This window comes from Schistosoma haematobium, chromosome ZW, assembly GCF_000699445.3.
Source record: "Schistosoma haematobium chromosome ZW, whole genome shotgun sequence".
Lineage (NCBI taxonomy): Eukaryota > Metazoa > Platyhelminthes > Trematoda > Strigeidida > Schistosomatidae > Schistosoma > Schistosoma haematobium.
This window is the reverse complement of record NC_067195.1, coordinates 19,998,454-20,023,415: the sequence shown is the minus strand read 5'-3', so window position 1 is coordinate 20,023,415 and position 24,962 is coordinate 19,998,454. Positions and strand designations below refer to the sequence as shown.

At 37.6% G+C, this 24,962-nt stretch overlaps 2 protein-coding genes across 4 annotated transcripts; one reads left to right on the top strand and one right to left on the bottom strand.

Moving 5' to 3' along the window:
* Positions 1-889: 889 nt before the first annotated feature.
* MRTO4_1 (mRNA turnover 4) lies at positions 890-12,640 on the bottom strand (the record flags this gene model as incomplete). Of its 3 annotated transcripts, XM_035730612.2 has the most annotated exons (6): positions 890-2,067; positions 6,843-7,010; positions 12,134-12,344; positions 12,377-12,480; positions 12,516-12,571; positions 12,610-12,637. In XM_035730612.2, 6 exons carry the CDS (start codon positions 12,635-12,637, stop codon positions 1,834-1,836), a joined length of 801 nt encoding a protein of 266 aa, XP_035586790.1. In that variant the 3' UTR covers positions 890-1,833. The 3 variants fall into 3 exon arrangements, with proteins under 3 accessions (XP_035586790.1, XP_051070654.1, XP_051070655.1); XM_051210641.1 differs by having other exon boundaries at positions 12,134-12,571; positions 12,610-12,640; XM_051210640.1 differs by having other exon boundaries at positions 12,377-12,637.
* A 5,064-nt stretch (positions 12,641-17,704) lies between these two features.
* LIN54_4 (Protein lin-54) lies at positions 17,705-22,902 on the top strand. Its single transcript, XM_051218685.1, has 8 exons — positions 17,705-17,854; positions 17,893-18,190; positions 18,232-18,302; positions 18,339-18,463; positions 18,501-18,641; positions 18,678-18,846; positions 20,426-20,881; positions 22,022-22,902. Exons 1-8 carry the CDS (start codon positions 17,777-17,779, stop codon positions 22,496-22,498), a joined length of 1,815 nt encoding a protein of 604 aa, XP_051070653.1. The 5' UTR covers positions 17,705-17,776; the 3' UTR covers positions 22,499-22,902.
* Positions 22,903-24,962: the final 2,060 nt, after the last annotated feature.

Below are 24,962 nucleotides of genomic sequence, written 5' to 3'. Positions count from 1 at the left end.
TAGGGAGTGAAGTAGTTGAACGCGTTGACAACTTCACTTATCTTGGAAGTCTGATCAGCCCTAATGGGTTGGTGTCTGACGAAATCTCAGCACGGATTCGAAAAGCTCGCTTGGCTTTTGCCAACTTGCGTCACCTTTGGCGAAGGCGAGATATCCATCTATCAATAAAAGGACGAGTATACTGCGCGGCAGTCCATTCTGTTTTACTTTACGGCAGCGAGACATGGCCATTAAGAGTAGAAGACACTCGTAAGCTATTAGTATTTCACCACAGATGCCTCAGAAATATTGCTGGCGTCTGCTGGGATCACCGGGTAAGTAATAGTGAGGTTAGACGCAGGGTATTAGGGAATGATGGTAAATCAGTTGATGAGGTTATGAATCTTCATTGACTGAGATGGTTGGGCCACGTGTTACGTATGCCTGAATACCGATTACCACGACGTGCAATGCTATCCGGTATTCGAGATGGTTGGAAGAAAGTTAGGGGCGGCCAAACCAAAACGTGGCATCAGTGCTTGAAGTCACTAACTTCTAGTCTGAGCCATGTTGGTAGATGCAGACTACTTGGTTGGGGTCCGCGTGACTATCGTAACCGATGGTTGGAGACTCTTGGTGACATGGCTCAGAATCGATCACAATGGCGTCGGTGTATACACTCTCTGTCTTCCCTTAAACTAAGAGGTTAAAATCGCTTCATATCTTTCTTTCTACGAACCAATTTTTTCTTCTTGTACTATATCTCTATATGCAATCTTCCTCTTATATATTACCACCTTTGACCTAACCACTGCTATCAATCCGGTGTTCATCTTGTTGTGCTGATGCGGTATGGCAACCTGGACCGATGCACATATGTGCCTGGTCCTACGTTGTAGCTGACTGACTGACTTGCAGTTGCCGCTATGTCTGCTTTTAGTGCCTCTGCCGGAATATTGTCTGGTCCTGCTGCTTTGCCACTCTTGATTTGCTTGATGGCCATGCTGATTTCTTCAATTATTGGTGAGTCAACATTGACTAGGAAGTCCGTGGGTACTGCTTCGTTGTTGATTGGGTTCAGTGGAGCTGGTCGATCCAAGAGTTCTTTGAAGTGTTCTACCCACCTGTTTTGTTGGTCTTCAATGTTGGTGGTTACCTAGCCTTCCTTGCTTTTCACTGGTCGTTCTGGTTTGCGGCGATTTCCAGAGTTTCTTTGTCGTGTCATACAGTTGTCTCATGTTTCCTTCTCTTGCAGCCTTTTCTGCCGTCATTATATGTGTATAAACGAGATAAACATGTCTATGGATTCACTCGAAAAGGATGGTAGTACCTTATGATAAAGCATAGAAAAATTAGCTAATAGTTTCACTGTAGGAAGCCAACTCTAAACCATATATTATCCAACGTCACAAGTTGTTCATGTTCGTTTCTGACGATAACTGAGGATACAATCGAACCACTTTGGCGTATAAAGATGACAAATTCAGACTGAATAATTCTATCCTAATAATGGAAACACTTCTTACAAAAGAAATTGATTAACAGAAAACTAGCGTTTATAAAAATTCAGCTCTGAAGTGAAATTGAAACCAAGGCAATTAGTAATAATAATGACAATTTGTTTATTGACACCTTCACAGTGATAATATAGTTTGAACAGTCTTAGTAGGTTAACTCACACTAAATTTAATTAGATTTGTCTGAGTGTTACTTCATTAAATGGTTGAGTCGGAGTCAGAGTATTTAAGGAAGACATTTGGCACTGAATAACCTTATATTTCATCGCAAACCTTATCTCGAATGACTTAAAAAATTATTCACAATAGTATCTACAATTATATATTTAGAAAAGTATTAGTCCTCTTCCATAGCTTCGTTAACAGGTGATTCGCCTTTATTTTCATATGGTTGCGGAATAAAGTAATACAAACCATCATCTAACTGTTTACAAACAACAAGAACTTCAGGATGGAGCGAAGTGCGCATCATACAACTATCTTTTTCTGTTAACTCTTCGACCCCCTCACCGTCTGTCCAAACTGCAAGCAGGCCAACGCGAAATTCGGAGATTTCAATTTGAAATAACTTCTGAAATACAAAATAATTCGAAAATAATAACTTATAAACAAATACAAAAAAAAATTACAAACTACTACTTCAACAGTAGGGTGGTGTATATTTTGTACACATCTCTTAACACTGGTGATTATAAAAATGAAAATTTCATCAGAAGACGAAACAACATGTAATAATTTGTACAATTTAAATGGATATACATACATAAACCCACAAGTATCAATAAAAACAGTTGAACAAGTCTGACAAAAACTACAACCATGTCCAGCTACTACAGATGCTGAGAAAAGTCGTCATTATGTGAAACATTACCATGAAATTAAAATGGTTATTTCGGTCTAAGATTCATTCCGAAAAGTTGAAGGAATTATGCATCAGTTCGAAATCAGAGTCAATGGAGGTGCTGAAACAGTTTTCTTTTTAGTTACCAAAACAATAAAACATTGTATTGAAAATTGAACCTACCCAAGTCGCAATTACTAATATACATAATGTCGTTATCGTACGGTCATCACTTTATTTTCGGAAAGATGTCGATCCGTTTCAAGAAACATACTAGACTCACTAAAATACATCCGAATAAATCAATGTATTTATAGATTCAATTATTCTTCATAATAGATACCGAGTTTGTTTCGACAGGTGGTTGAGTAGTTTTCAGATCAACATGCGGGAAAATTAAGTCCTTCTGTGGTGTGTGTAGTAGTATGTATGTATGTATCACCAATCGAAAGTGGAGTGCCTAACGGCAGAAGATTGAGAAAATCGAAGAGGACGAGAACAGAGAGTGATCGTTATGGAAGCGAAAGGACAAAAAAGTCTGAGACAATTGATGGGTATTTTGCAAATGAAGTATTTATTGTATGGTTCCCAGATTTTATAAAGATATTCTGTAATGTTGTATTAAAAGACATTCGGTTGTCCCCACTTGTGTTCTCGTTCACTACATTACTACAACGCCATTAAGCCGATGTCGAGAAAGATGTTAAGGTATGCAGTCTTTTGAAAATCATATCTCTAGGCGAAAAAATGTTTCCGGAATAGACAACGAAAAAGTGAGATCATTTTAGAATCGAAAGTGAAAACTGGGTATCGTTATCTTTTATAACTAAATCTGATTTGATTAGACGAGACTCAAGTAGCTGAGTATGCACCATTTTGCCACCTTGAATTTAAGCACAGTAATTGTAAATATCAGTAATGCTCTAGAAAGATTTGTTACGGACCATTTACTTGGGAAGACTAGTTTTAAGGAAATACTTAAAATTTCATTAACTGCACAATATACTACCACAATCATATTCAATTCGATCTTATTATCAATAAATTAATTGAAGTGACCATAAACCAGCAAAAACTAATGTTACAAACGTCACATTTTAGTGGAGACCAAGTAAATCAGCTTATAAATGACTGTCACCAATAAAACCAATCAGCATAGACAATAACATACAAAGTAGCTTCCTAGTAATTCGGCAGACAAATCTATACAGTTGTCAATACGATCCTAATGCTTCAAGCACGCTTTCCTTCGTGGTTCTCTTACCTTTCAGTCACGCCACCACCAGCACTTACACAACTACCCGTTCGCATGAACTCTTCAACAACTTCTAACTTCCAAAAGTAAGATCAGGAACAGGCTTCTGTTAGTCTTGTAAAATTACTTCGCATTTAGAAAGTAGAAAGTACACTCCATATCTGCGAACACTGATTGTCGACTGACTAAGCGGAAATTACATTGTTTGAGTAAAATCACACAGTAAGACAATATCATCCTTATACTCAAGGTCGAGAAGTCTTTCTCCAGGTAACAGATCTACACCACCATTACCTACATCCACCAGAGCTGTTTCCAGAACGTCATAGATATCAAAGTTGGAGAGGAATGGTGAGGTTGAGGAACCCTGCCCAACCCCACTGCTTGAATGGAACAATTCAGTCAACTCTTTAGTTAAAAAGTCGCCAAAATATCTTTAAGAGGCGCAGGAATTCATCTGAGTCTGGTGATTGGTGGTTCTTCGGAAGTTGGAGCTTCTTGCAGACTTCTGCCTCGTCAGGTGGATCAGTCTTCATTGGCCATTTAGTGAAGGACAGTCTAAGTGATGTCATCGGGACATCAGACCAGTTGAATTTCCTCACGAAAAACTTTGTCCATCGTCCGATACGTCGATAGATGTCAGTGATTGATATCCTATCATCTTCAGATTGTTTGACTGACTCGGATGAGTTGAAAGAGCTTCTGACAGTTACCAGATGCAGCTGCTGCTTCTAACTCATTGACACGCTTCGACCACCAGCTTTCTCGGTCCTCGCCCAGGCTTTGATCAATTTTGTTATGTAACAGTCTATGTTTGTGGTCAAACTCGCGATCACCCGGAGTAGACCAATGGGCTTCGATGAGTTGTAAGGAGCCTGAAGAAACGCAGTGCTCATAAGTGATACGTTTCGCGAAGCCGCAAGCGACTTTACTCACCATTTTCATGGTGTCATGCAATAGCTGCCAATGCTCATCGGTATGTTTTGATGGGCTGACAAGTAGCCTTGAACCTAGCTCGGTTTGATATTTAGTTGAAGTAGAAGCTGCAACTAATTTGCTGACATCGACCCTTTCGGGACGATGAATTTTTTGGCTACTGAAACTTAAAGTTCGCGCAAACACGACAATGATCAGATTTCAGATAGGTGCTCCAAAAGGAACGGCAGTCTTGTATACAACCATGTCAGCGGTAGCTGATCGCTGTGTAATCACTAAGTTCAGGTAGGTTTGAGATGCAAAAGGAGGATGCCAGGTAGCACATCGGCGATGACTGTAACAGTAGGTAGTGCTAGCCAAAGTTAGGTTGTACTCTGCGCAAAGTCGCAGTAGACGGTCGCCGTTATTTAACCTGCGACCAACAAGTCCCCATTGGTCACCAAAACGACTCTCCTCTATGCCTAGACGCCAGATATGTGGATTCAAGTCTCCGATTAGTACTACAATACCTATTTGACACACATTTTAGAACAGGTAACTGGTAATAAAACGCATCCGGGTCTTAGCATAGTCAGTCAGTCAGTCAGTCAGCTACAACGTAGGACCAGGCACATATGTGCATCGGTCCAGGTTGCCATACCGCATCAGCACAACAAGATGAACACCGGATTGATAGCAGTGGTTAGGTCAAAGGTGGTAATATATAAGAGGAAGATTGCATATAGAGATATAGTACAAGAAGAAAAAATTGGTTCGTAGAAAGAAAGATATGAAGCGATTTTAACCTCTTAGTTTAAGGGAAGACAGGGAGTCTATACACCGACGCCATTGTGATCGATTCTGAGCCATGTCACCAAGAGTCTCCAACCATCGGTTACGATAGTCACGCGGACCCCAACCAAGTAGTCTGCATCTACCAACATGGCTCAGACTAGAAGTTAGTGACTTCAAGCACTGATGCCACGTTTTGGTTTGGCCGCCCCTAACTTTCTTCCAACCATCTCGAATACCGGATAGCATTGCACGTCGTGGTAATCGGTATTCAGGCATACGTAACACGTGGCCCAACCATCTCAGTCAATGAAGATTCATAACCTCATCAACTGATTTACCATCATTCCCTAATACCCTGCGTCTAACCTCACTATTACTTACCCGGTGATCCCAGCAGACGCCAGCAATATTTCTAAGGCATCTGTGGTCTTGCATAGGCGGAGATAACAAAAAGACATCGTATCTCACACCGATTTCTTCGCACTTTGATGGGAATTTTTAACTTAATAATATATAACCGATTGTTAATAGGCATCCAATCGATAAGTACTGCCTCAACTTTAACGCTGAGTGCGACATAAACGTCAACACACCAGAGGAAGGTGCCACAAGGTGCTCGGATAAACGCACGTGAAACCAGCTTTTCGAAGAGACAGATGGAGAGCGAATTTGTAGTACTTCACTAGAGTCTTAAGTATGAATCTCGGATAGACAACAGATATCGATGTTGAAACTTTCTAAAGACAGCCAACCTTATATGTCATCCGATCTGCATTAGTATGCAAACGCTGAAGGAGACCAGTTAGAATGACATACGTGGTTTTTGAATCACTGGTTCCGTGCTTGTAGTCGGTGACAGCATTCAACATCCAACCAGTTAGTGACTTGAGATCATTCTTTAACTCCTCTAAGTGGATCCTCCGTACCCAAAAACTCGGTTAAAGTGCCGAAACATTAGCTTTCCGTCCTCCCAATATCGTTATACACTGCCAGTGCGAGAAGGCAGTGAGTATACATGAGACCGTCGAAGAGCATTTCAAGTCTGTTGATTATTTTACTGAATGAAATCCTGTTTAACTGAAACTACAAGTTTAACCTCAAACTAAATGGTAACGATGTAAAGCATTTGAAATATTTTAAAAACTAGTATTAGGTGACCATACTTAATACAAAAGCTAAAAAATGTGAACGACAAAGAACCTGTTGAAGAAAGTAAGTTTTATTGTAATTTATATACATCGAACATATTAGAACTATTTAGTTTGAAAAGAAAAATATAGGTCTATGGTGCAAAATCAAATTAACTTAGTACTACGCTAAATGTACTTATTGAGTATTACTGACAACCAAAATGATTAGTATAAATCATTGTAGAGTTTATGGAGTGAAACTTATCGGTGAATGTATTTGTAAGTTTGACAAAATAACCGAAAGTTGTTGAACAAGAATATTAGTGTGCGATATCTGACGAATTTATTTTGTTATTTGAAAAAGTTCCGAATGAATATTGTGGAGCTGTATAAACACAACCGTTACTTACTAGAATACGACACTGTTCAGGTGAAAGTACATCCCCTCTGCGGCACACAAGATACTCTCTCTCCAAATGAACAACACCTTTGACTAGTTTAACAGGCATTCCTAACTGGCGCAAAACAGGCTCTATAGAGTGAGGAAATTTGGGCAACGGACCAGATGCAATCCAGACCTGAAAATAGGATGTACACGAAGAAAATCTTGAGCAATCAGATGTACTAAATTGCATTCATAGTTTAGGGATCAACAGCGAATATCCAAATACACTACACTTCGTCAAATGTTGAGTATAAATTGCCTGTGATTATTTCATAACGGAGAATAACCCATCAATACTATTGTGGAGTGTGCTACTTATATTGACATAAGTAGTATATGTTAGTCGTGAACAGAATGTGTGGTAGCAGACAAGAGGACCGAACAGTAAAGAATAGAAACAGAATGCAATTTCTATGAAAATGCAGGAACAATGAAGTCTGAGTCATTTTGAAACAACTGATGGACATTTTGCAAATTTAGTATTTACTACATGATTGTTAGTTATTAACAAGTCCTGTAATTTTGTGCCAAATACATTAGATTGTCCCAACTTGTGTTCTGTTCACTACACTATCACGTAAACTTACGAACAGCTTATTTTAGCTAGGAATGAACATTGATCCTTAAATCATAGTAAGTAATCTCTGGTATTTTCGATAGAAAATAAATCGGTAACCGAAAAGAACAAAAATAGGGCAAAACTGTCTGAAGCACAACACATAAGATTTTATTCTGAATACGCTTAGAATTATTGTTTTAGAAGCGATTTCGGAGAAGTCACTCAAGTTTTTCTCCATCAAGTTTAGATTTACGTAGGCAAAATATAACTGAACCAACATGAGATCATAATCCAAACCAATCGTTTCCAAAAAACAGCTATCTTTATCTAATTCTTGGAAGTCATTAACAAAGTTATCTACCGTTATAAACAGTTATAGCGGTCCTCGGAATACATTAGCCTTCGAATTTTACAGTAGTATGAACTAGAACACAGTAACTTAGTTTTCAAACAAGCGGTCATTATAAAATATCCCCACCGTCTCTTTGATTTCAGCAATCACCTATCAAAGTAATCTAGTACAAACACGCTCATGAATTTTACTTCCATAAAATAAACGAACCAATGCAATCACTTTATTGCAGTTAACGGAGACAAAGATAACAGTGAAAGAAGACAAATGCAACATTATTTACAAAAGAAGTCGTATCAACTACGATAAAGACCATATAGGACAATGTGGGTGTCTCGTTTACCTGCCCATATATAAGCACAGATTAGTAGTGGGGCGAAATATTATATGATCACTTACAGCAATACATGTGAGTAACAATAGACGTATATCCATTTGGGAAACTTCAAGAATCCCAGAGAATTTTTAGGAGCATGGAGTTAAACCCAATTGGTAATCAAAAGAAACACCAACGTACGACAAACCAACCCATATGGACATGATCAGTCAATCAAAAGGTCAGAATTCGACCAAAAAGACAGTCAACAAGCGCGCAAGAACAAATGGAGGCAACCAACCTACGACAACTATTCACAAATAAAGCTGAACTGATATAACACATGGTACATGGGAGTAGAAGACATGTGAAAGCTGAATGTTCCTGATCATATTTGTCTTTGAAATATTGTTCGGGTTTCGTGGAACGACCGAGTGAGAAATAATGAGGTCAAGGATATCGTACTTGGCAAAGGTTGGGAATTGGTTGAAGTTGTAAATGTTCATCGACTGAAATGGTTGAAGCATGAATTACGTAGGCCTGGCTACAGTCTACCTTGATAAGTGATGCTTACTAGTTCAGAAGTAGGTTGGAAGAAAGCTAGGAGGGAACAAATCAAAACGCTGCATCGATCTATTAAGTTATTAACCGTCGGTTTGAGCCGTATTGACCAATCTAGGCTACCTAGTTGAGGTCTGAGCGATAAAGACCACCAATATTGGTTGGAGATGTTAGGTGATACAGCTCAGAATCGTTCACATCGGCGCAGATGAGTTCATTATTTATCTTCCTCTCGATCTGTTTCTTGCATACATACGTTTTCATAGTCTTTTCGGACTAAATCTCAAAGGTTTAGTCTTTTTCTCTTAATTGATAACATATTACTTTGATTTCTTGTGTTACTCTCATCTTGTCGTGCTAACCCGGAGTGAGGATTTGGGCCGTTACATATCTGTGCTAGACTCCATGTTGGTATTTGTCTGTTTGATATAATACTTGTGAAATAACTCAGTTAGTTACAATGTAGGATCAGGCATATATATGCACTGGTCCGAGTTGTCATACCTCATTAGCATAAGATGAACACCGAATACATAGAAGTAGTTAATTCAATGGTGGTAATATATAAAAGGAAGATTGCATATAAATATATGGTACAGGAAGAAAGAATTAGTTAGTAGAAAGAATAACTCAAAAGCCCATTCCAATCCTTAACTGGGGCTTGTGAACAACAAACCTGAGAAAACAAGACTAGTTTTAGATCTGGATATGGGAATGGCGATCAAATACCTACCCATCGTCGTGTCATAGAACCGAGGTGTGCATACCTATATCTGACTATAGTCGTATTTCTTGACGTTAAGGGAGTATTCGACGTTTTTGGTCATGTTTTACGAGTGTTTGTCACTGAAAGGCGTACCAAAGAAATGAACCAACCTTGTACAAACTCTCTGCAACTGGCAGAACTAGAGCTTATGGAGAACCACAATCACAATTGCCGGCTTTAAGGTGTCGATAAGGGTTTCGCAATTTCTCAATTTTTATTTAACTTCAGAACTTTTTAGAGACAATGCATTCGACCTCTGCCTGGTCTAGGATTTAACTTCTACCAAAGGATTCACTGATTATTCAAATGACATAGTAATCTGTCGACGACGCTAACAAAATACATTCTCCTAACGACCTTTATCAACAATCCAGGCACATTTAGAATGGGATTTCCTCCCTTAAAGTGCGGAATTTTGCTTTAGGACTGGCCTACACCAATGAGTGAGTTAATGATAGGGAATGAAGCAGTTGAGTGTGCTGACCGCTTCACACATCTTGAGTCTTTATTAGCCCTGACGTACTGGTATCGGACGTAATTTCAACACAGATTCAGTAGGTACGGTCGGCGTTTGCCGACTTATTTCATCTGTATAGTAGACACGATAGAAATCTTCCAACAAGAGGATGACTATACTATACTATACTCATTTTATGACTGTGATAAGGCCAATAGTAATAAAGTGTTCGTAAACCACTAGTTTTTGATCATAGCTTTTTCCAAAGAATTATGCATTGTTAGCGCCGAACGAGAAATGAGATTATACGCGCAGTACGGGGTAAAGACGGTAGATTGGTTGGTGAAATAGTGAATATTCATCAACTGAAGTGGTTGGGACATGTTTTACTTACGTATAATCACCACCTGACACATAATATTTACTGGTGTATGAGCAGATTGGAAAGAAACTAGGGTCAGACAAACCAAAACAAGACACCAGTCTACGGAGTCACTGGCAAGTGGACTGAACCATATTAATGAGCACAGATCACTTATCTGGGGTCCGCGCTAATTATAGACGGGTAATATGACTCAGTAGTGGTGTTGTGAGTGCTAGTGGTGGAGTGACATAAAACCAACTCATGTATAACGAAAACCAAAGAGAAATATGGGGATCTGGGTCATCCATGGTGGTTTTAATGCTGGCCAGGCATTAAGAATTCTGGTTGGAAACACATCGGTGAGAGGAGCATTGCTCTATAGTTATGAAACTTGGCCTCCGAGTCGAAGATCGATGACTTTCTTTGTTTATTCATCTTTATTACGGAGGAATTGTTGACTTACGTTGGTAGCAACATACAAGTAATTCTGAGGTTTGGCAATGAGTGCTTAGGAACGGTGAAGAAAACCCAGTTGGTATCATCGTCTTGAAACACTAGCTTCAGTGACTCGAACATATGTTACGAATGTCATCTCAGTGGATTCCACTTCGTGCATTATTTGCAGACGTTGGAACTGGGTGGAAAAACTGGGGTTGGTAGGCTTGATATGAGACAGGGTAGAAAATTGTAATATATGGTCTGTCACGACGTGTTTAGGAACCTGGATAAGGACTACAGAATTGCACAAGCATAGGCCTCTAGAATAGATGACCAGGTGAATGAAGGTACTCTTACAATAATATTACATGTTCAGCTTCGTGAGAAAGTTAATCCTACTGAAATCATGGGAAGCAGACGGAAATTTAAGTGAATATGCTATTCTCACGAAACAACGAAAAGGAATATGCGAGATATTTCACTTATATGTAATCAACTATTAAATAAATACGAAAAAGATGAGTGCGACTGACCTACACAAGTTATAAAATAAGTTTCTCGCCATCTTAATCCAAGAGAATAGTATTTCGGGCCGAAAACTAACTTCTTTAGATCATGTAAGTTATCGTTTTTGACAAATTACCTCTTTGAATTTCTAACTACCATTACACTGTTATTCTTAAATGAGATTTGGTAGTGTTCAGATAGGCATGGAGCCCGAAGGGGCTGACAGTAGTTTTTTTCGTCACATGAGTTTACACATGATTGCCATCTTTGATATCCATCGTCTTATGAAACTGAAGATTCAGAAGACAGTTGAAAGCACGGTTTCGTGTACGATCTATTGAAAACATAAATGAGCGGTTTGGAGTCACCCTAGTAACAAGTAAGATCATAGTTATGACGGCACCCGATCGCTTAAATCAAATTATTTCAGCCCAGAAAGTAACCACTTTGTTTTTTCAACCGAGTTATGAAGTTTGTTAGGATTCGAAAGTTTAGAAAATGTGTTAGTTAGACCACCTGGAACAGATCACCTTTAAGGGTCTGCCAGTCAAGCAAATGCCACCGATGATGTATATACGGGATAGTCTGCTCGAAATGACACCGCTTACTGTGGAGCACTTAGATAACACTCACTCATTCAAAGTGACATTCTTGAACGACTCGATGCAATAACTTTAGAGAACGCAAAACATAACAGTGGAATAATGGAAATGACGACCCGAATTTCTCTGTAGAAATTTTTATGGGTCAACACTTCTTAGAACAGATTTCTTCATTTTAATGGACAAATACTTCAGTGGAATAAAATGGAGATTAACATTACCGATTAAGTCTTGAACCACAACTGTGGGTTACATCTAATTAGGTTTTTTAATTGCAGGGTCACATGATATATGGCATTACGAACTAGGTCAGTAAAGAAATATTAAAACTCACAGTCTGCTCAGCAAGTACACCTGGTCTACTGTATTCTGACGACCGGAACGCATCAAGCTGCTCGCGTAATTCCGAAGGCGATGATCGTGAAAATAGGAGGGCACACTGTCCCTTAAGATATTTGGATAAAAGGTGCAATTTTGGTCGATAACTATCTTCATGAGTTTTACCCAACGCCAAAGTCGTCACCTTGTTGACACCAAATAGAAGCCTAAACAGTGTATCATATAAATCAGGAATAACTTGATTTTCACCATGCTTTTTCGCATTTCGGAAACTTTTTGGGTGCGAGGATTTTGCAGAGTCACTACATATACTCTTCCATATTCATCCAGATATTGACGAACCTTAAAGCTGCATAAGATTACCACCGATTTACTACCTTTGCAATGTGCTCTTTTTTCTTAGGAGCATGTTTTAGAACCTGAGTAAGTTCGACTGAAAAGGACTGGATACAGAGAACGTCCTGAGCTTACCTTTCTTGTCACGCCTTGAAACAGGCATTTTGATCGGACCGCCTTTGTCGATGCTCAGTTTTTTTGCTCAGAAGTCAGATTCAGATTTTTTATTTGTGTAGTAAGGACAGAAGGCCTACGGCCTATGATATTCTTTTTTAGTATGCTTCTGTGAATGAGCTGCACACACCACTGCTTCAAGTAACAGGTTCCTAGAATTAACGACTCGTTGTAAAAACCTGTATGCCATGGATATTTTGTTCGCTCTTGCATTTTATATTCGTCTGTGATGTCCCATGATATGCCTCGATCTAGTGGAAGGGAAAAGAGAGGATATATTTGTTCCAAAATCATTTCTTAGCACTGTAGTAGTAAATAAATCCCTAAAATAAATAGCTCTGTAAGTCTTCGACATTGGATGCTGACCACATAATAGTTTTAATGGACTCACCTAGCTAAAGGCGCTTGGTCATGCATCTGTAGTAGATCACGAGTGGTGATGCCGTGCTCAACTTAACATACAATCGTTAGCCAGTTTAGCCCAGTCGATTCTCAATATATTGATAGCCTATAAAATATATCTTCGAACCTCCTCGTTTCTGACTCTTGATTTCACTAAGTGGGAACGATTCATAATGGGAGGTATTACTGGTTAAAGCGTTGTCACGCTCCAAATATCTGTGGCATCTTCAGTATTCTATACATCAAAATCAGATTACCTCTTAATTTGTGATAGAACAGAGTAAATATGTCTAGGTTTTCAGGTCGTTCTTTGCATCGTAAACCACAGAGTTTTAGAGGTGCATGAGTAGCTGCCCTCTGTACTTTTTCTAGGATATCTGAGTCACATTTAAAACATGGGCTTGCAGATTGTACGCAGTTTTCAATCTTAGTTCTCACTAAGATTTTGTATACTGTAGTGAACATTGTAGTATCTAGTTTGATGGGTGTGCGTCTTAGAGCCAATAGGGTTCTAAACCCCTTGGTCTCAACCTCTCGGCAGTAGGCCGTGATCCACTGATCGCCCATTGTTCAGAGACTATATCCATTGCTCCCTTACTGTAATGAGGTTTGCTCTGCAAGACAAACCTTTTCTGAAAGCATGTTGTTTACTGTTTCACAATTTGGTGATTCCCACGAATGTCATTATGGCTTTTTGACTATTCCAGCGTTCTAATTATGACGATGGTGAGGCTGAAAGATCTGTAGTTTAATGAAAGTTGTCTTGGTCCTGTTTTATGTAGTGGAGTGACGATTGCATCCTTCCAGTCCGTAGGTAACACACTTTGGTCAAGTGACATTAAATATCACAGTTGGTGGGGATGCAATATATTGTGAATTTCGTCTCACGATTTTGGGGTGAAGTTCATCTATCCTGTTGACTTTTTCGCGTCTAAGGTCCTAAGAGCCTTAAGTATATCGTCTTGATCAAAGTCCACAGACGGTTTGTTGACTTTGTATTAGGATCTAGTTCTTCGTTTACAAGAGGCTGCTGCGGCGAAAATGCCTCGAAATAGTTTGTCATAGACTCTTCTTTTTTATGATCATCCTATATAATTTCTGGCCCACTCTCTTAATAAGGTTGGGAATCCAATGCTGAATCCCTGTTCTATGACAGACAGTTAAAAAATCTACCAGACATCATGAACTCTAGGATGAATAATCAGTTGCGTGTCATGAAATGGCTCATAAAAGTGTAATCACGCTATGTACCGACAGTCTGTTCTAACTAATTCACTTCTCCAACAAAACCATGTTTGTTATGTGCGGTCATTTGGGTTGTCGCAAGACTGGGATACTGCGAAGGTAATCCACGTTAGGCAATAATCACACAGAATGACGTCGATATAAGCTAAGAGGCAAAGCCATTCCCATGCAATCCGAATAGACCTTGTGTGGTGTTTACATGAACTAATGACTCTTTTGTACTCGATTTGTGCTTGATTTTGAATTCCAAATACAGTACGTTCGTTTGTGCTCACCTTGTTCTTTTTGGTCGCAATTGCACTATTTTAGGGATTCCTGGTTCTTACAATAATTCAAGTACTCCTACTTATCACACCCTAATCATCGACACAAACTATTTACATTGGTGAACCATATATAATATATCATTCGAATCATTTCAACAGTCCAGTGATGGAAAAAGCATATGGAAGATTTTTAGCGCAATTTGGATGTTATGTCGTAACATTCACGGTATGTATGCATAATTTTGCAGTTCTAAGCCACGTTACAATTATCTTGTCCAAAAATATCACATGTTACATTTAGTTAAGGATGTTGCGTACAATTTGAATCTAGTTGTTTAAGATTAGATGGGGACTTAATTTAACTTTTAACTATCTAGCAATTTAAGATATGGTACATAAACCTGTTCACAGAGGGCATGCGGAGATGATATTAGTTAATTTGTGGCGTGGTGTCGAGTCCCGGTTGACTATGAACACCACTACAAAAGAACATGTGTCAGGATATCCCGAAAATCCCCCGGAAGCCAAATATCAGAAGGCAGTTAATGGACCAAGTCGAGATATATTTGCTGGCGATCTCGTGGTACCGAAAGAATACCGAGATCGGGCCAGGATACAAGCTTGGTTACTGAGCGTAACCGGATTCGCGCGAGGTCACAATCGAAGTGAGTACAATGGATGTTTTCTTAGCACAGTTAAACAAAAAGCACATTAAAACAGTCACTGGTACAATTGGTTATAGTAATAATTGTTTTCACTAAACAAATCGTGTTCTTGTGATTAAAGTTAGTCACTAGAAACCAAAGCGTATTCTCAAATACGTTCTTCAGACGTGCTAGACGTCCTGTTACTGATTGTCACGGAGGGACGAGTCAGTATAGGCTATGGTCCGATTTCCACGTAAGATCCTATGGTTAGATAGTCAGATCATAGCAATTTCGGAGTTGGGTCTATTATTCTAGTAGTAAAGATAAATGTCGAAATACATCATAAATCCACCTATTACCAAAACAGTTTGTTGAAATAAGCACTATTCAAGAGCATTAGTGATTCTGAGAGAATTTCATGTGTAATAATTTAGATTACGCTCACAGGTTACCATTTGACTCTGATACCTTTCCGTATGTGACTATTGGAGTGTGGTTTTGACAGTTCTTGAAGTTGCAACTTCGAATATTAATTTCAACTCCGTGTAACTACTACATAATCTAACTTGAGACTCTAAAAACAACAAACCTATGGACAAAACTAGATTGTAGTTGATAATGATAAAGAGACGATCCCTCTTCAATCCATGTCATTATCATATTTAAGGTGGTAATCCAATATGGAAAACGCTTTAACAAAACTTTCTGCCACGAAAACTAAATCTTCTATAATTACATTAACCATGGCATTCACTTTTAGCAGTTTTGACGAATATAGAGACTACATGAAACACACAGAAATAGAGGTGGTTTTTATTATGTCAAGCACATTTATCAACTGGCTGTATACCACATTTTCCCGCCGTTATATTTTGACAACCAACTAGATCCATACCCTAGTGGAGGGTTGTGTGTTACTTCCGTCATCACTTTAAGCCGTTTAAGATGACACTTTTTGTCCTCTCTTTTCTCGGTTTGGTTTCAGATTTAATTTCAGCTGCTATTATTGAATCGAGCGGAAGTTGATTCTCTTTGTTGCATTCATGTCGCGAACGTCAACTCATGTGACCTGGGTTGAGTAATTAATTGATTTCCATCATGGAGATAAAGTGGCGAGTTCATTGTTTTGTAGTTTTCTATGTTACGAACACCATGAACATATTATCCATCATTTCAAAAGTTATTTGTTGGTTTTTCACAACATTGTATTGCATTACTGTTGCAATCACCACGCATATGTTTACATGAGCTCGTTTTCGAGACAACGGTTATTGATACTTTCGTTTCAGAATAGGTTACTCTCGTCTCACTAATTTATTAGTGGCTCGCGAAAGCTGGCGCGCTCTTAAGGACCAAAAGTCACCTGAAGACGCAGCCTTCATTGATTTCAGCAAAGCTTTTGACAAAGTTCCGCACAACCGGCTGTTATATAAGTTAAGAAATGTCGGAATTGGAGGTAATCTATTGATGTGGATAAAAGACTTCTTAGTTGGGCGCCAACAAAGAGTACGAGTGAACTCAAAGTTATCTAGCTGGGAAACTGTGCTCAGTGAGGTGCCCCAGGGTACATCTTTGGGGCCAGTGCTATTCCTCTTGTATGTAAATGACCTTCCTCGTCTCCTATCATCATCGGTCTTACTATATGCTGACGATGTCAAGATATGGAGAACGATACGATGTACGGGTGATAGCTTAGAACTCCAAAATGACCTGAAGAAGTTATCTGAATGGTCTCAAACCTGGCAGTTGCCGACAAACACTCCCACGTGTGTTGTGATGTATATCGGTCATCAAGGTACAGATACATACACGATGAATAACACTGAGCTACCTGTCGTCCAGACATATAATGACTTAGGAGTCATCGTTAGCCAAGACCTAAAGACTACTGCACACTGCCGTGCAACAGCCGCCAAATGTTTTCAAACCTTATGGTCAATACGTAGGGCTTTTAGTCATGTCGACGCTAGAACTTTTTTGACTTTGTATTCAGTGTTCGTACGTCTTAAACTTGAGAACTGCATACAAGCGCTATCCCCTGCTTAAAAAAAGACAGTGAGCTTCTGGAAAAGGTTCAGAGAACAGCAACTAAGCTGATTCCCGGAATAGCGAGGCTTCCGTATGATGCTCGACTGGCCAAGCTGAACCTTTACCCGTTGTCATATCGCAGAACTAGAGGCGACTTGATTACAGTTTTCGAATTGCTTAGTGATAAATTTGCACCTGATACGCCCTCATTTTTCTTGTCTTCCAAAACAGAGAATTTACGAGGACACTCCAAAACAGTTCACAAGCCCAAAACAAATTGTTTGTCAGCTGACTATCGACTTTCCCATCGAATCATCAGCGCGTGGACTTCATTACCTCAGCGCGTGATTGGAGCTCCATCCGTCGACTATTTTAAAAGAAAGTTGGACCACCTGAGAGACCATCATTGCCAGTACTAACATAGGCCATCAAGCCTCTTGTCCTTCCCAAACTGAAACTGTTTACGGATTTTGTTTTATTGATTGTTCTAGGCGCTCCTTTCCTTGTCTATCTTTGATTTCGCACATCCATAACATTTCAATGTCCATGGGACAAAAAATGCCTCTAGATGACAAGCTTATCTTTTGTGAAGCATTTGGTGACATACAGTCTGAAAAAGTAATATCACATAACATGTATAACTCGTTCTTACGTAGGGCTTCTTAAAAAATAAGTTAAACGGCTTTATTTGTTCTACTCAAACAGGCGTTACTGAAATAGAAACTAAAAACGAAATATTTTCATTTCCTACATTCCCTTCATCTAATCTCAAACCGTGTAACTGTGTTAGGTCTCACTGTCTTAAACTTTACTGTGAATGTTTTGCTCGAGGAAGCTATTGTGATAACTGTAACTGTATAAACTGTATGAACAACCAATCACACGAAGAAGACCGTAAAAAAGCCTTCAAACGTACTTTGGGGAGAAATCCGTCTGCATTTCACTCAAAGACCGGTATGGTTGCTTCATTAGATGACTTACATTAGCTGATGAAGAACGTAGCTATTCTAAAGGATGTACGTGCAAGAAGTCTCAATGTTTGAAAAATTATTGCGACTGTTATGAGGTTTTTCTGTCACCATTTATTCGTTTATGATAACAGGCAAAAGTCAGATGTTCGAATATGTGCCGGTGTCAAGGATGTCGAAACGTTGAAGATCGAATTCAACGGCATTTACAATTACCGCCTGTTCATTCCATCAAAGAAAAACCTCATTCGAGTATCAGGTAGGACTTTCTCATCGTGTTTTCTTATTTCTTCTAGATCAACTTGCATGGTCATTCAAGATCCAGTGTACAATAAAAATAATCAAATTGAGTTACCACAAATTAACCAGGTTTTTGACCAGGCTTCACATCCATCTATGTTGAACCTGCCATGTGGTCATTTCTACAAAAATTTAATGTAAATCATATAATTTAAATAGCTTATACTTTAAAGCTTGTCTTCAAGGCTCTTTACACTTGAAGTTGTTGAAGCTGCATGTAGTTGCATCTTAGTTCAACTCAAAGAAGCCAAATACAAAAATTTCCCTCTGTTTATTCAGGAGAAGATCGTCATTGAAGAGTTTGGAAGATGCTTGATACAAATACTTGAATCGCTTACCGGGGTTTGTTTTATTTACTGATGAGCACTTAAAGTCAATACTGAACTTTGCACAAAAGTTGACACTCTGCTCTGCTTTCTGATTTTTTATCTTTTGGTTGGTGCCATTAATCATGAAATAGGATTTGACTTAGCACATAATACTTAGTAGTTACATTGATTTTAGATCTAGAAATTATGTTTGACGTTCAAAACAATAAGGAAGTCAACACAGATAAGGGAAGTATGAATTAATGTTTTGTGTCCAAACTGTCCTCACGCAATATATACAGAAAATAATAATTTACGTATTGGGGATGAAATTCGCGTTATCTCCAAATTGTCTGTTGCATTACGAGGTGATCAAATATTTCTTTGTAATAATGAGTGATGAAGTAGTTCGTTAGGAATTTGGGTAAAAACACCAAGCTTTATTTGTATTTGTAACTTTTTATGTGATACTAGAGGTTAGTTCATATTGACAGCATATTTCTGCCAAGGTACGTCTCAGTATTCTTATATGTACTCTTGCCTAGTAGATTGGGTTCCGTATGCATTGGTAGTCACAAAATTAATAAAAACGTCAATGACTTTTCCCTACCATTTTGATTTAAATCTCAATGTTTTTAAGGGTTGTTGTAAGTAATTATTGTCAAATTAAGTACGGGTGATAAAGTTGACAGTTTGCTTATCTTTATTAACATTTCTTTACTCCAGAGATATAGAGTATTGTTGATGAACATAAATTATACATGTTTCGAGACAACCGAGAAAGTCAGGCACAGTAAAGTTCAGATTGACTTTTTTTCAAAATGTGACCATACTCCCCAATACACTAACCTCTTTTTAATGAAGCCATCATAACGTTTGTCAGACGCCTACAAAATAAGATTTTCAGGTGACTGAAAGAATCTGAAGATACTAACAACTTGTCTATTTGCGAGTAGAAATAAAATTTGAACAACTAATTTTTTCTACGTTACTATTGTAATGGCTATCGGTTACAGTATGAGTCCTACATCTTCAGGGTTTCAAAAAGGTATGATCTGATTAATATACTAGCGACTCTTGTGTTAAGTTGTGATGAAAGGTGAGGCCACAAAATGTGTCTAGAGTCGGAGGCTTGCTGTATAGCAACTGCAAGCTAATACCACATCTGGAAATACTGATATCGATCAGTAGGCAAAAACTGTTTGGGTTGTTTATAAGGAAAATAGTCATCACCTGAGATGGTTTCTGAACATAATGTGAGTTTTCTCGACTATGCTTACAGGTTTCCTTAGTGACTATCTCTGTCTTTTTCATGAGATAATAAAGTTAAACTTATCGGAGAAATAAATAAATAATATATTTGTAATATCCCAATGAGTAGAAAATTAGATTTTCTTACGTTTCGTGACTTAGTGTAAGTCACTTCTTTAGAGAATAAACAACCAAATTAAAACTAATCCAAGTTTAAATAGTACAACGGAGAAAAGTTAAAACAGATTCACTCAATTTATAGGTTATGCTTTTCCTCTATAATTATGATAGATTTAACCTGATGTTTTCAAGCACGTCAAATATCTTTATACCAATAAGGTTTTTCACGTTTGCCATTTTAGCTACAAATTGCAAACGATTTACCCAATAATCCACTTCTGGAAATCTATAAACATAACTACAATCCAGATTTAATCACTTTATTGTCTTGTACACAATCCGAGGTCTTTCAAGCGATAGATACAAATCATTCTGAATTTCATCAAAGTTTAAGTTGCGATTCTCAGTTGCACCAACCGATGCATTATTTAGACACTGGATACGGATCTGAAGCTGTTGAATGTGATCAAAAATATTCTTTGTACAATGAAGGCCATGGATTTGGTAACGTAAAACCCAGCGAATGCCTTCCCGCAATAACTAGGGAGTTTCATTTTGAAAGTGCTACAGATTTGCCGTTTTTTTACAGCCAACCTAACTATAGGTCTAAAAACTGCCCATTGAGTTTTTCAAAAGACTGTGATTTGACGGACATTTCAAAGTATCAGTCAGAATCATCTCACCTCAATATACAGGATGTAAGTTGATTAAAAGTAATTAGTAACCTTGGTGAACACATTTGATTTTATCGTGAGGCCGACTTAAAAGTTTTTGCAGGTAATTATTCAGTTCACACAGTGGGTCAAATTAGAGTTTTTGGAACCACTGATTTGTATCTATAAGCTAGTTTTAGTTCCCATATTATCTTAACGTTATTGGTGTTTGTAGAGGATTGAAATCCTCTCATTTAGTACAGTTTTACTTTTAAAAGGCTCAATCAAGTATTCAGTATTATTGATCTTGTTAATTGCCTTTGTTTTATGGCTTAAGGTATAGTTTTTATATTCGAGATACCAATGTTGTTTCAAGTTTAACATTACTTCGTTCCACTTAAGCAGTCATTGTTATTATTCTGTTTACATAAAAATCAGTTCGAAGACATTTGTATTGGTCGTTTGAATCTTCTTATTGATATTTAGGACTGCAGTCGGTCAGCCGTTCTGGAGTATATGCAGTCCGTACGGATCGCTTCAAAATTGCCGTTAAGACAAAAACATTAAAGCAGAGTTTACTGGTGGTCGGAAGCTGACGAGTACCCAATAGGATTACAATGATATCCACCACCAAAACCTGTTTAAAATGTCCGTCTAATCTTTTTTAGAGCACTTCTGTCTCACGTTTCCTTGTTATTTCAAGATTTTTATTGTAAAGTGTTAAGAGATAATTGGTCACCAGCGGATGAAATAGTATTCTTTGAACCAAAAGAAAGTGTAGCAGGAACCGAAAAATTCATGCGGGTATTTAGAGGCTTACAAATATCAAGCAAACATTATAGTATTTATAAGCACAAGGTTACGTTACAAACTTCCGTTGTTCTTTTAAAATATAATTCAGGACCTATTTTGGTGACTTTTGTCTTTCAGTAACAACGTTTAAAAACCTTAGTTACATCCCATTTCTAAAGAATTGTTATACTATTAGAATTGATTATTAGCGAGAATAAATCTACATTTGTTCCTAAAGTGTTTATGATATAATAGTTCTTTCAGCTCATAATACCGCGTATAATATAATTCCGTAACCACACAAGTCATATAGATATTTTAGTAATTATCGGCAAATCCTTACAGTTCTTAGTCTTTCAAACAACTGAAGAAGCATTTCTCAATGTTTTATAGGTTCATCAAGGCTGCAGTAAAGCTGGAAATCCAACTGTTTTTCTGTCAGAATCTTGTGCTTTCTCAACAAACCCTTATTTTTCTAGAGATATAGATTCTCGTTTGGTGATTAATGACAAACCTCACATTCAGTCGTTTACGATGGAACCTGCATTACATCCAAACATTCAATATATTGACAACATTGAAGAATTTGAATTAATGAATCCAATGGGAACAGTTTTGCAGGATTGTCCTAGTAGACATGAGCACTTAACAACTACGTATGAGGACGATGAAACTTATGCAGCTACAACTGCTTTACTCAACTCTTCTCTACATTGTCCTCAAAATCCATTCATTTTGTCATCTGAAGTTAACTTCGGTGAAGCAGCTGAGACGAAAGAAAATTTCTTTTTACATTCAGTTAATGTACCTTCAGATACTATTATTAATGACAACTCTACCAAAAGAAATGTTTTGGGAAACAGACATTAACCGTCAGTTGTTGAATCGGAGGGAGCTCAAGAAGCTACATACGGTTTAAATTTTAGTCCGAAATTTGACGTTTGTGATTTATAAGATATATTTCTTAGTTTAAATTCCCCTGAATTGAATTTACTGATTTACCTACTTATGAAATGCTTCATGGTCCCGGTTAATTTGAATTGTAACTAAATTTTGATTTCCTCGAAACAATTTAAGTTACTTACCTCTTTGAACTAACATGCATCATTTTACCTTACCATTTAATTATTGTTTCTTTATTTGTTTATGAAGATACATTTGAATTTTCATATGTTTTAGGTGAATTTAAGAATCGTTAGACATAGTTTATAACGTTATTAGTTTGAATTAATTCTAAAAAATGTTTGTAAAAATCACAAAAAATGTGCTAAACATTTTGTTTTTTTTCGGCTAGAAATAACCAAATCAAACTAAAATCTACCACAATTACGTACTGGTTTAATTTATTAAGAGAATAACTTGTCACAGCAAACTAAAAAGAGGATTATCGGAGACGAAAATGATGAATGTCCAAACAAATAAGTGCTTCAAAACAAAATAAGAACTGATTACATTATTATTACAGAAATTGATTTAAAATGACACCAACCTTGGTATTCTAACATACTATTTAAACATATTTTCATGAATCTTGAATTAGAAGTGCGATTCCTTCTACAACTGGAATCACCATTCCTCGAACCCGTGTATGAAGTAATGAACCATAATCTGGTTACTGTTTGTTTTTCCCCTACTTTTACAGCTGTGTATTTTTCAACACCCGACTAGATCAAAATGTGATTCTGCTCATGCAAACTTTCTATTACTTCATAGTTTATTCAAATATGTCTTATTTGTAAACAAAACATTGAAGGGTAATACTTTCGGAAGATAATGTGATGCAACCTAAATAGAATTTTTATAGTTTTAGCTGTACCACAACTGAAAACTTTGAAGCACTGGGTGTTCGGTTCGTCTTATCACAGGACTCCTCAGCAATGATTTTGTTCAGAGAAAAGAGATTTAATTGTAAACCTTCAAACTTGTTCATGGTAAGGTTTTTCAAAACAATTCTAAGTTTGTCACATATGGTACGTAAATTTAAAAATAGACGTTTTGTTTATTAAATTTAGCTATCTGGTTAAAACGTTAGTTCTAGGCAATACAAACATTTTGTGCGTTATTTTGAACTAGAGCACTAAATTAGATCAAGATACATTTAGTTTTGAACCTGCAAATTTTGTTTTCTCTGAACTTTATTATACTAAATATACACTCAAAGCAATAAAGAATACTCTCTTATACATGAAAATAAAGCCAACAGGTATCTTTAAGTACTACTATTTTGTGGTGCCAAATCAATTTTTTCTGGTAATTAAAAAATATTGTTATTTTGAGAATGTTATTGGGGTCCTTTGTATGATAATGAAGTTAATTTAATACAAATACGTAGGAAGGTATGTGGATTGATACAGAATAAGTGATATTTTTCTCTAATCATTAAAACAAACTAAACGTAAAATGTTACTGTCCATTGATACATCAAAACGATTTTATAATAAAGTATTCAAACTGGCTCTTGAAAAATGCCTGTTCACCAACATAGGTGGGTTGTTAAGCTTAGACGTGATATGTCAAGCTGAGTGTAACTACCTAAGGTAGAATAATCAAAAAGAAGATTTCGCTCCCAAATGCCCTGATACGACCGAGAGGGTAGAGTCATCTCTCCTACTCGAAATGCTCCCACATGACCACGTGCATACAACCACTGCCAGGGAAATCCTGCTCACTACATTCTCGCACTATGGGTGTTGTTTGCGAAATTGAGAGGACGAAAAGCGAATGGTCGGCACCTTAACCGGGTTGGTGGATACTGAGGATCCACCTAGGGGAGTTGGAAAACCCTGATTCCAAACCAATGGTGTACATAGGCTCCAGGATTCTAAGGAAACAAATAGCGTATGAACCAATTGTTGGTCACCGGCTACCATGGGACTGCATCTCCTTACGTTGCTCCACTGCCTTGTGGGTCAGACCTTTGGGTCAAAGTCTCGCAGTGTGACCTCCCAAGAAAACCACGTGCTCCGGTTCGGGCACCAAGGCAGTATCTCAACCCTCACATAAATCGAATGATTTATTTGGCGCCTATCTGTTTGGTGCCTCCTTGTACCAATGTTTATGTATTTAAATAAAGAGTAAATAAGTTTTAATGTAAAAAAGAGCGGAGAAATACCTGTTTCACTTGGTTCTTCATCATGGCTCTACACCACGTATATGATCTACAATTAACCAATAATAACTGAGTAATCGTCCATATAAAAGTACTATAATTTCACAAACAATTATGAAAATAATGTTAAATGACTGATCAATTTGTTAGAAGAGGAATGTGGCAATTGTAATAAGTAAAGCAATTATTTGTAACAATCGAAAACACATGTTTATCAGACTACAC

Bases quoted from the DNA above. Each gene is read 5' to 3' on its own strand.
- LIN54_4 (XM_051218685.1), top strand. From the start codon at position 17,777: ATGTCCATGGGACAAAAAATGCCTCTAGATGACAAGCTTATCTTTTGT. The intron at 17,855-17,892 runs GTAATATCACAT...GTTCTTACGTAG, and splicing joins GTGACATACAGTCTGAAAAA to GGCTTCTTAAAAAATAAGTT. The intron at 18,847-20,425 runs GTTTGTTTTATT...TTGCCATTTTAG, and splicing joins TACTTGAATCGCTTACCGGG to CTACAAATTGCAAACGATTT.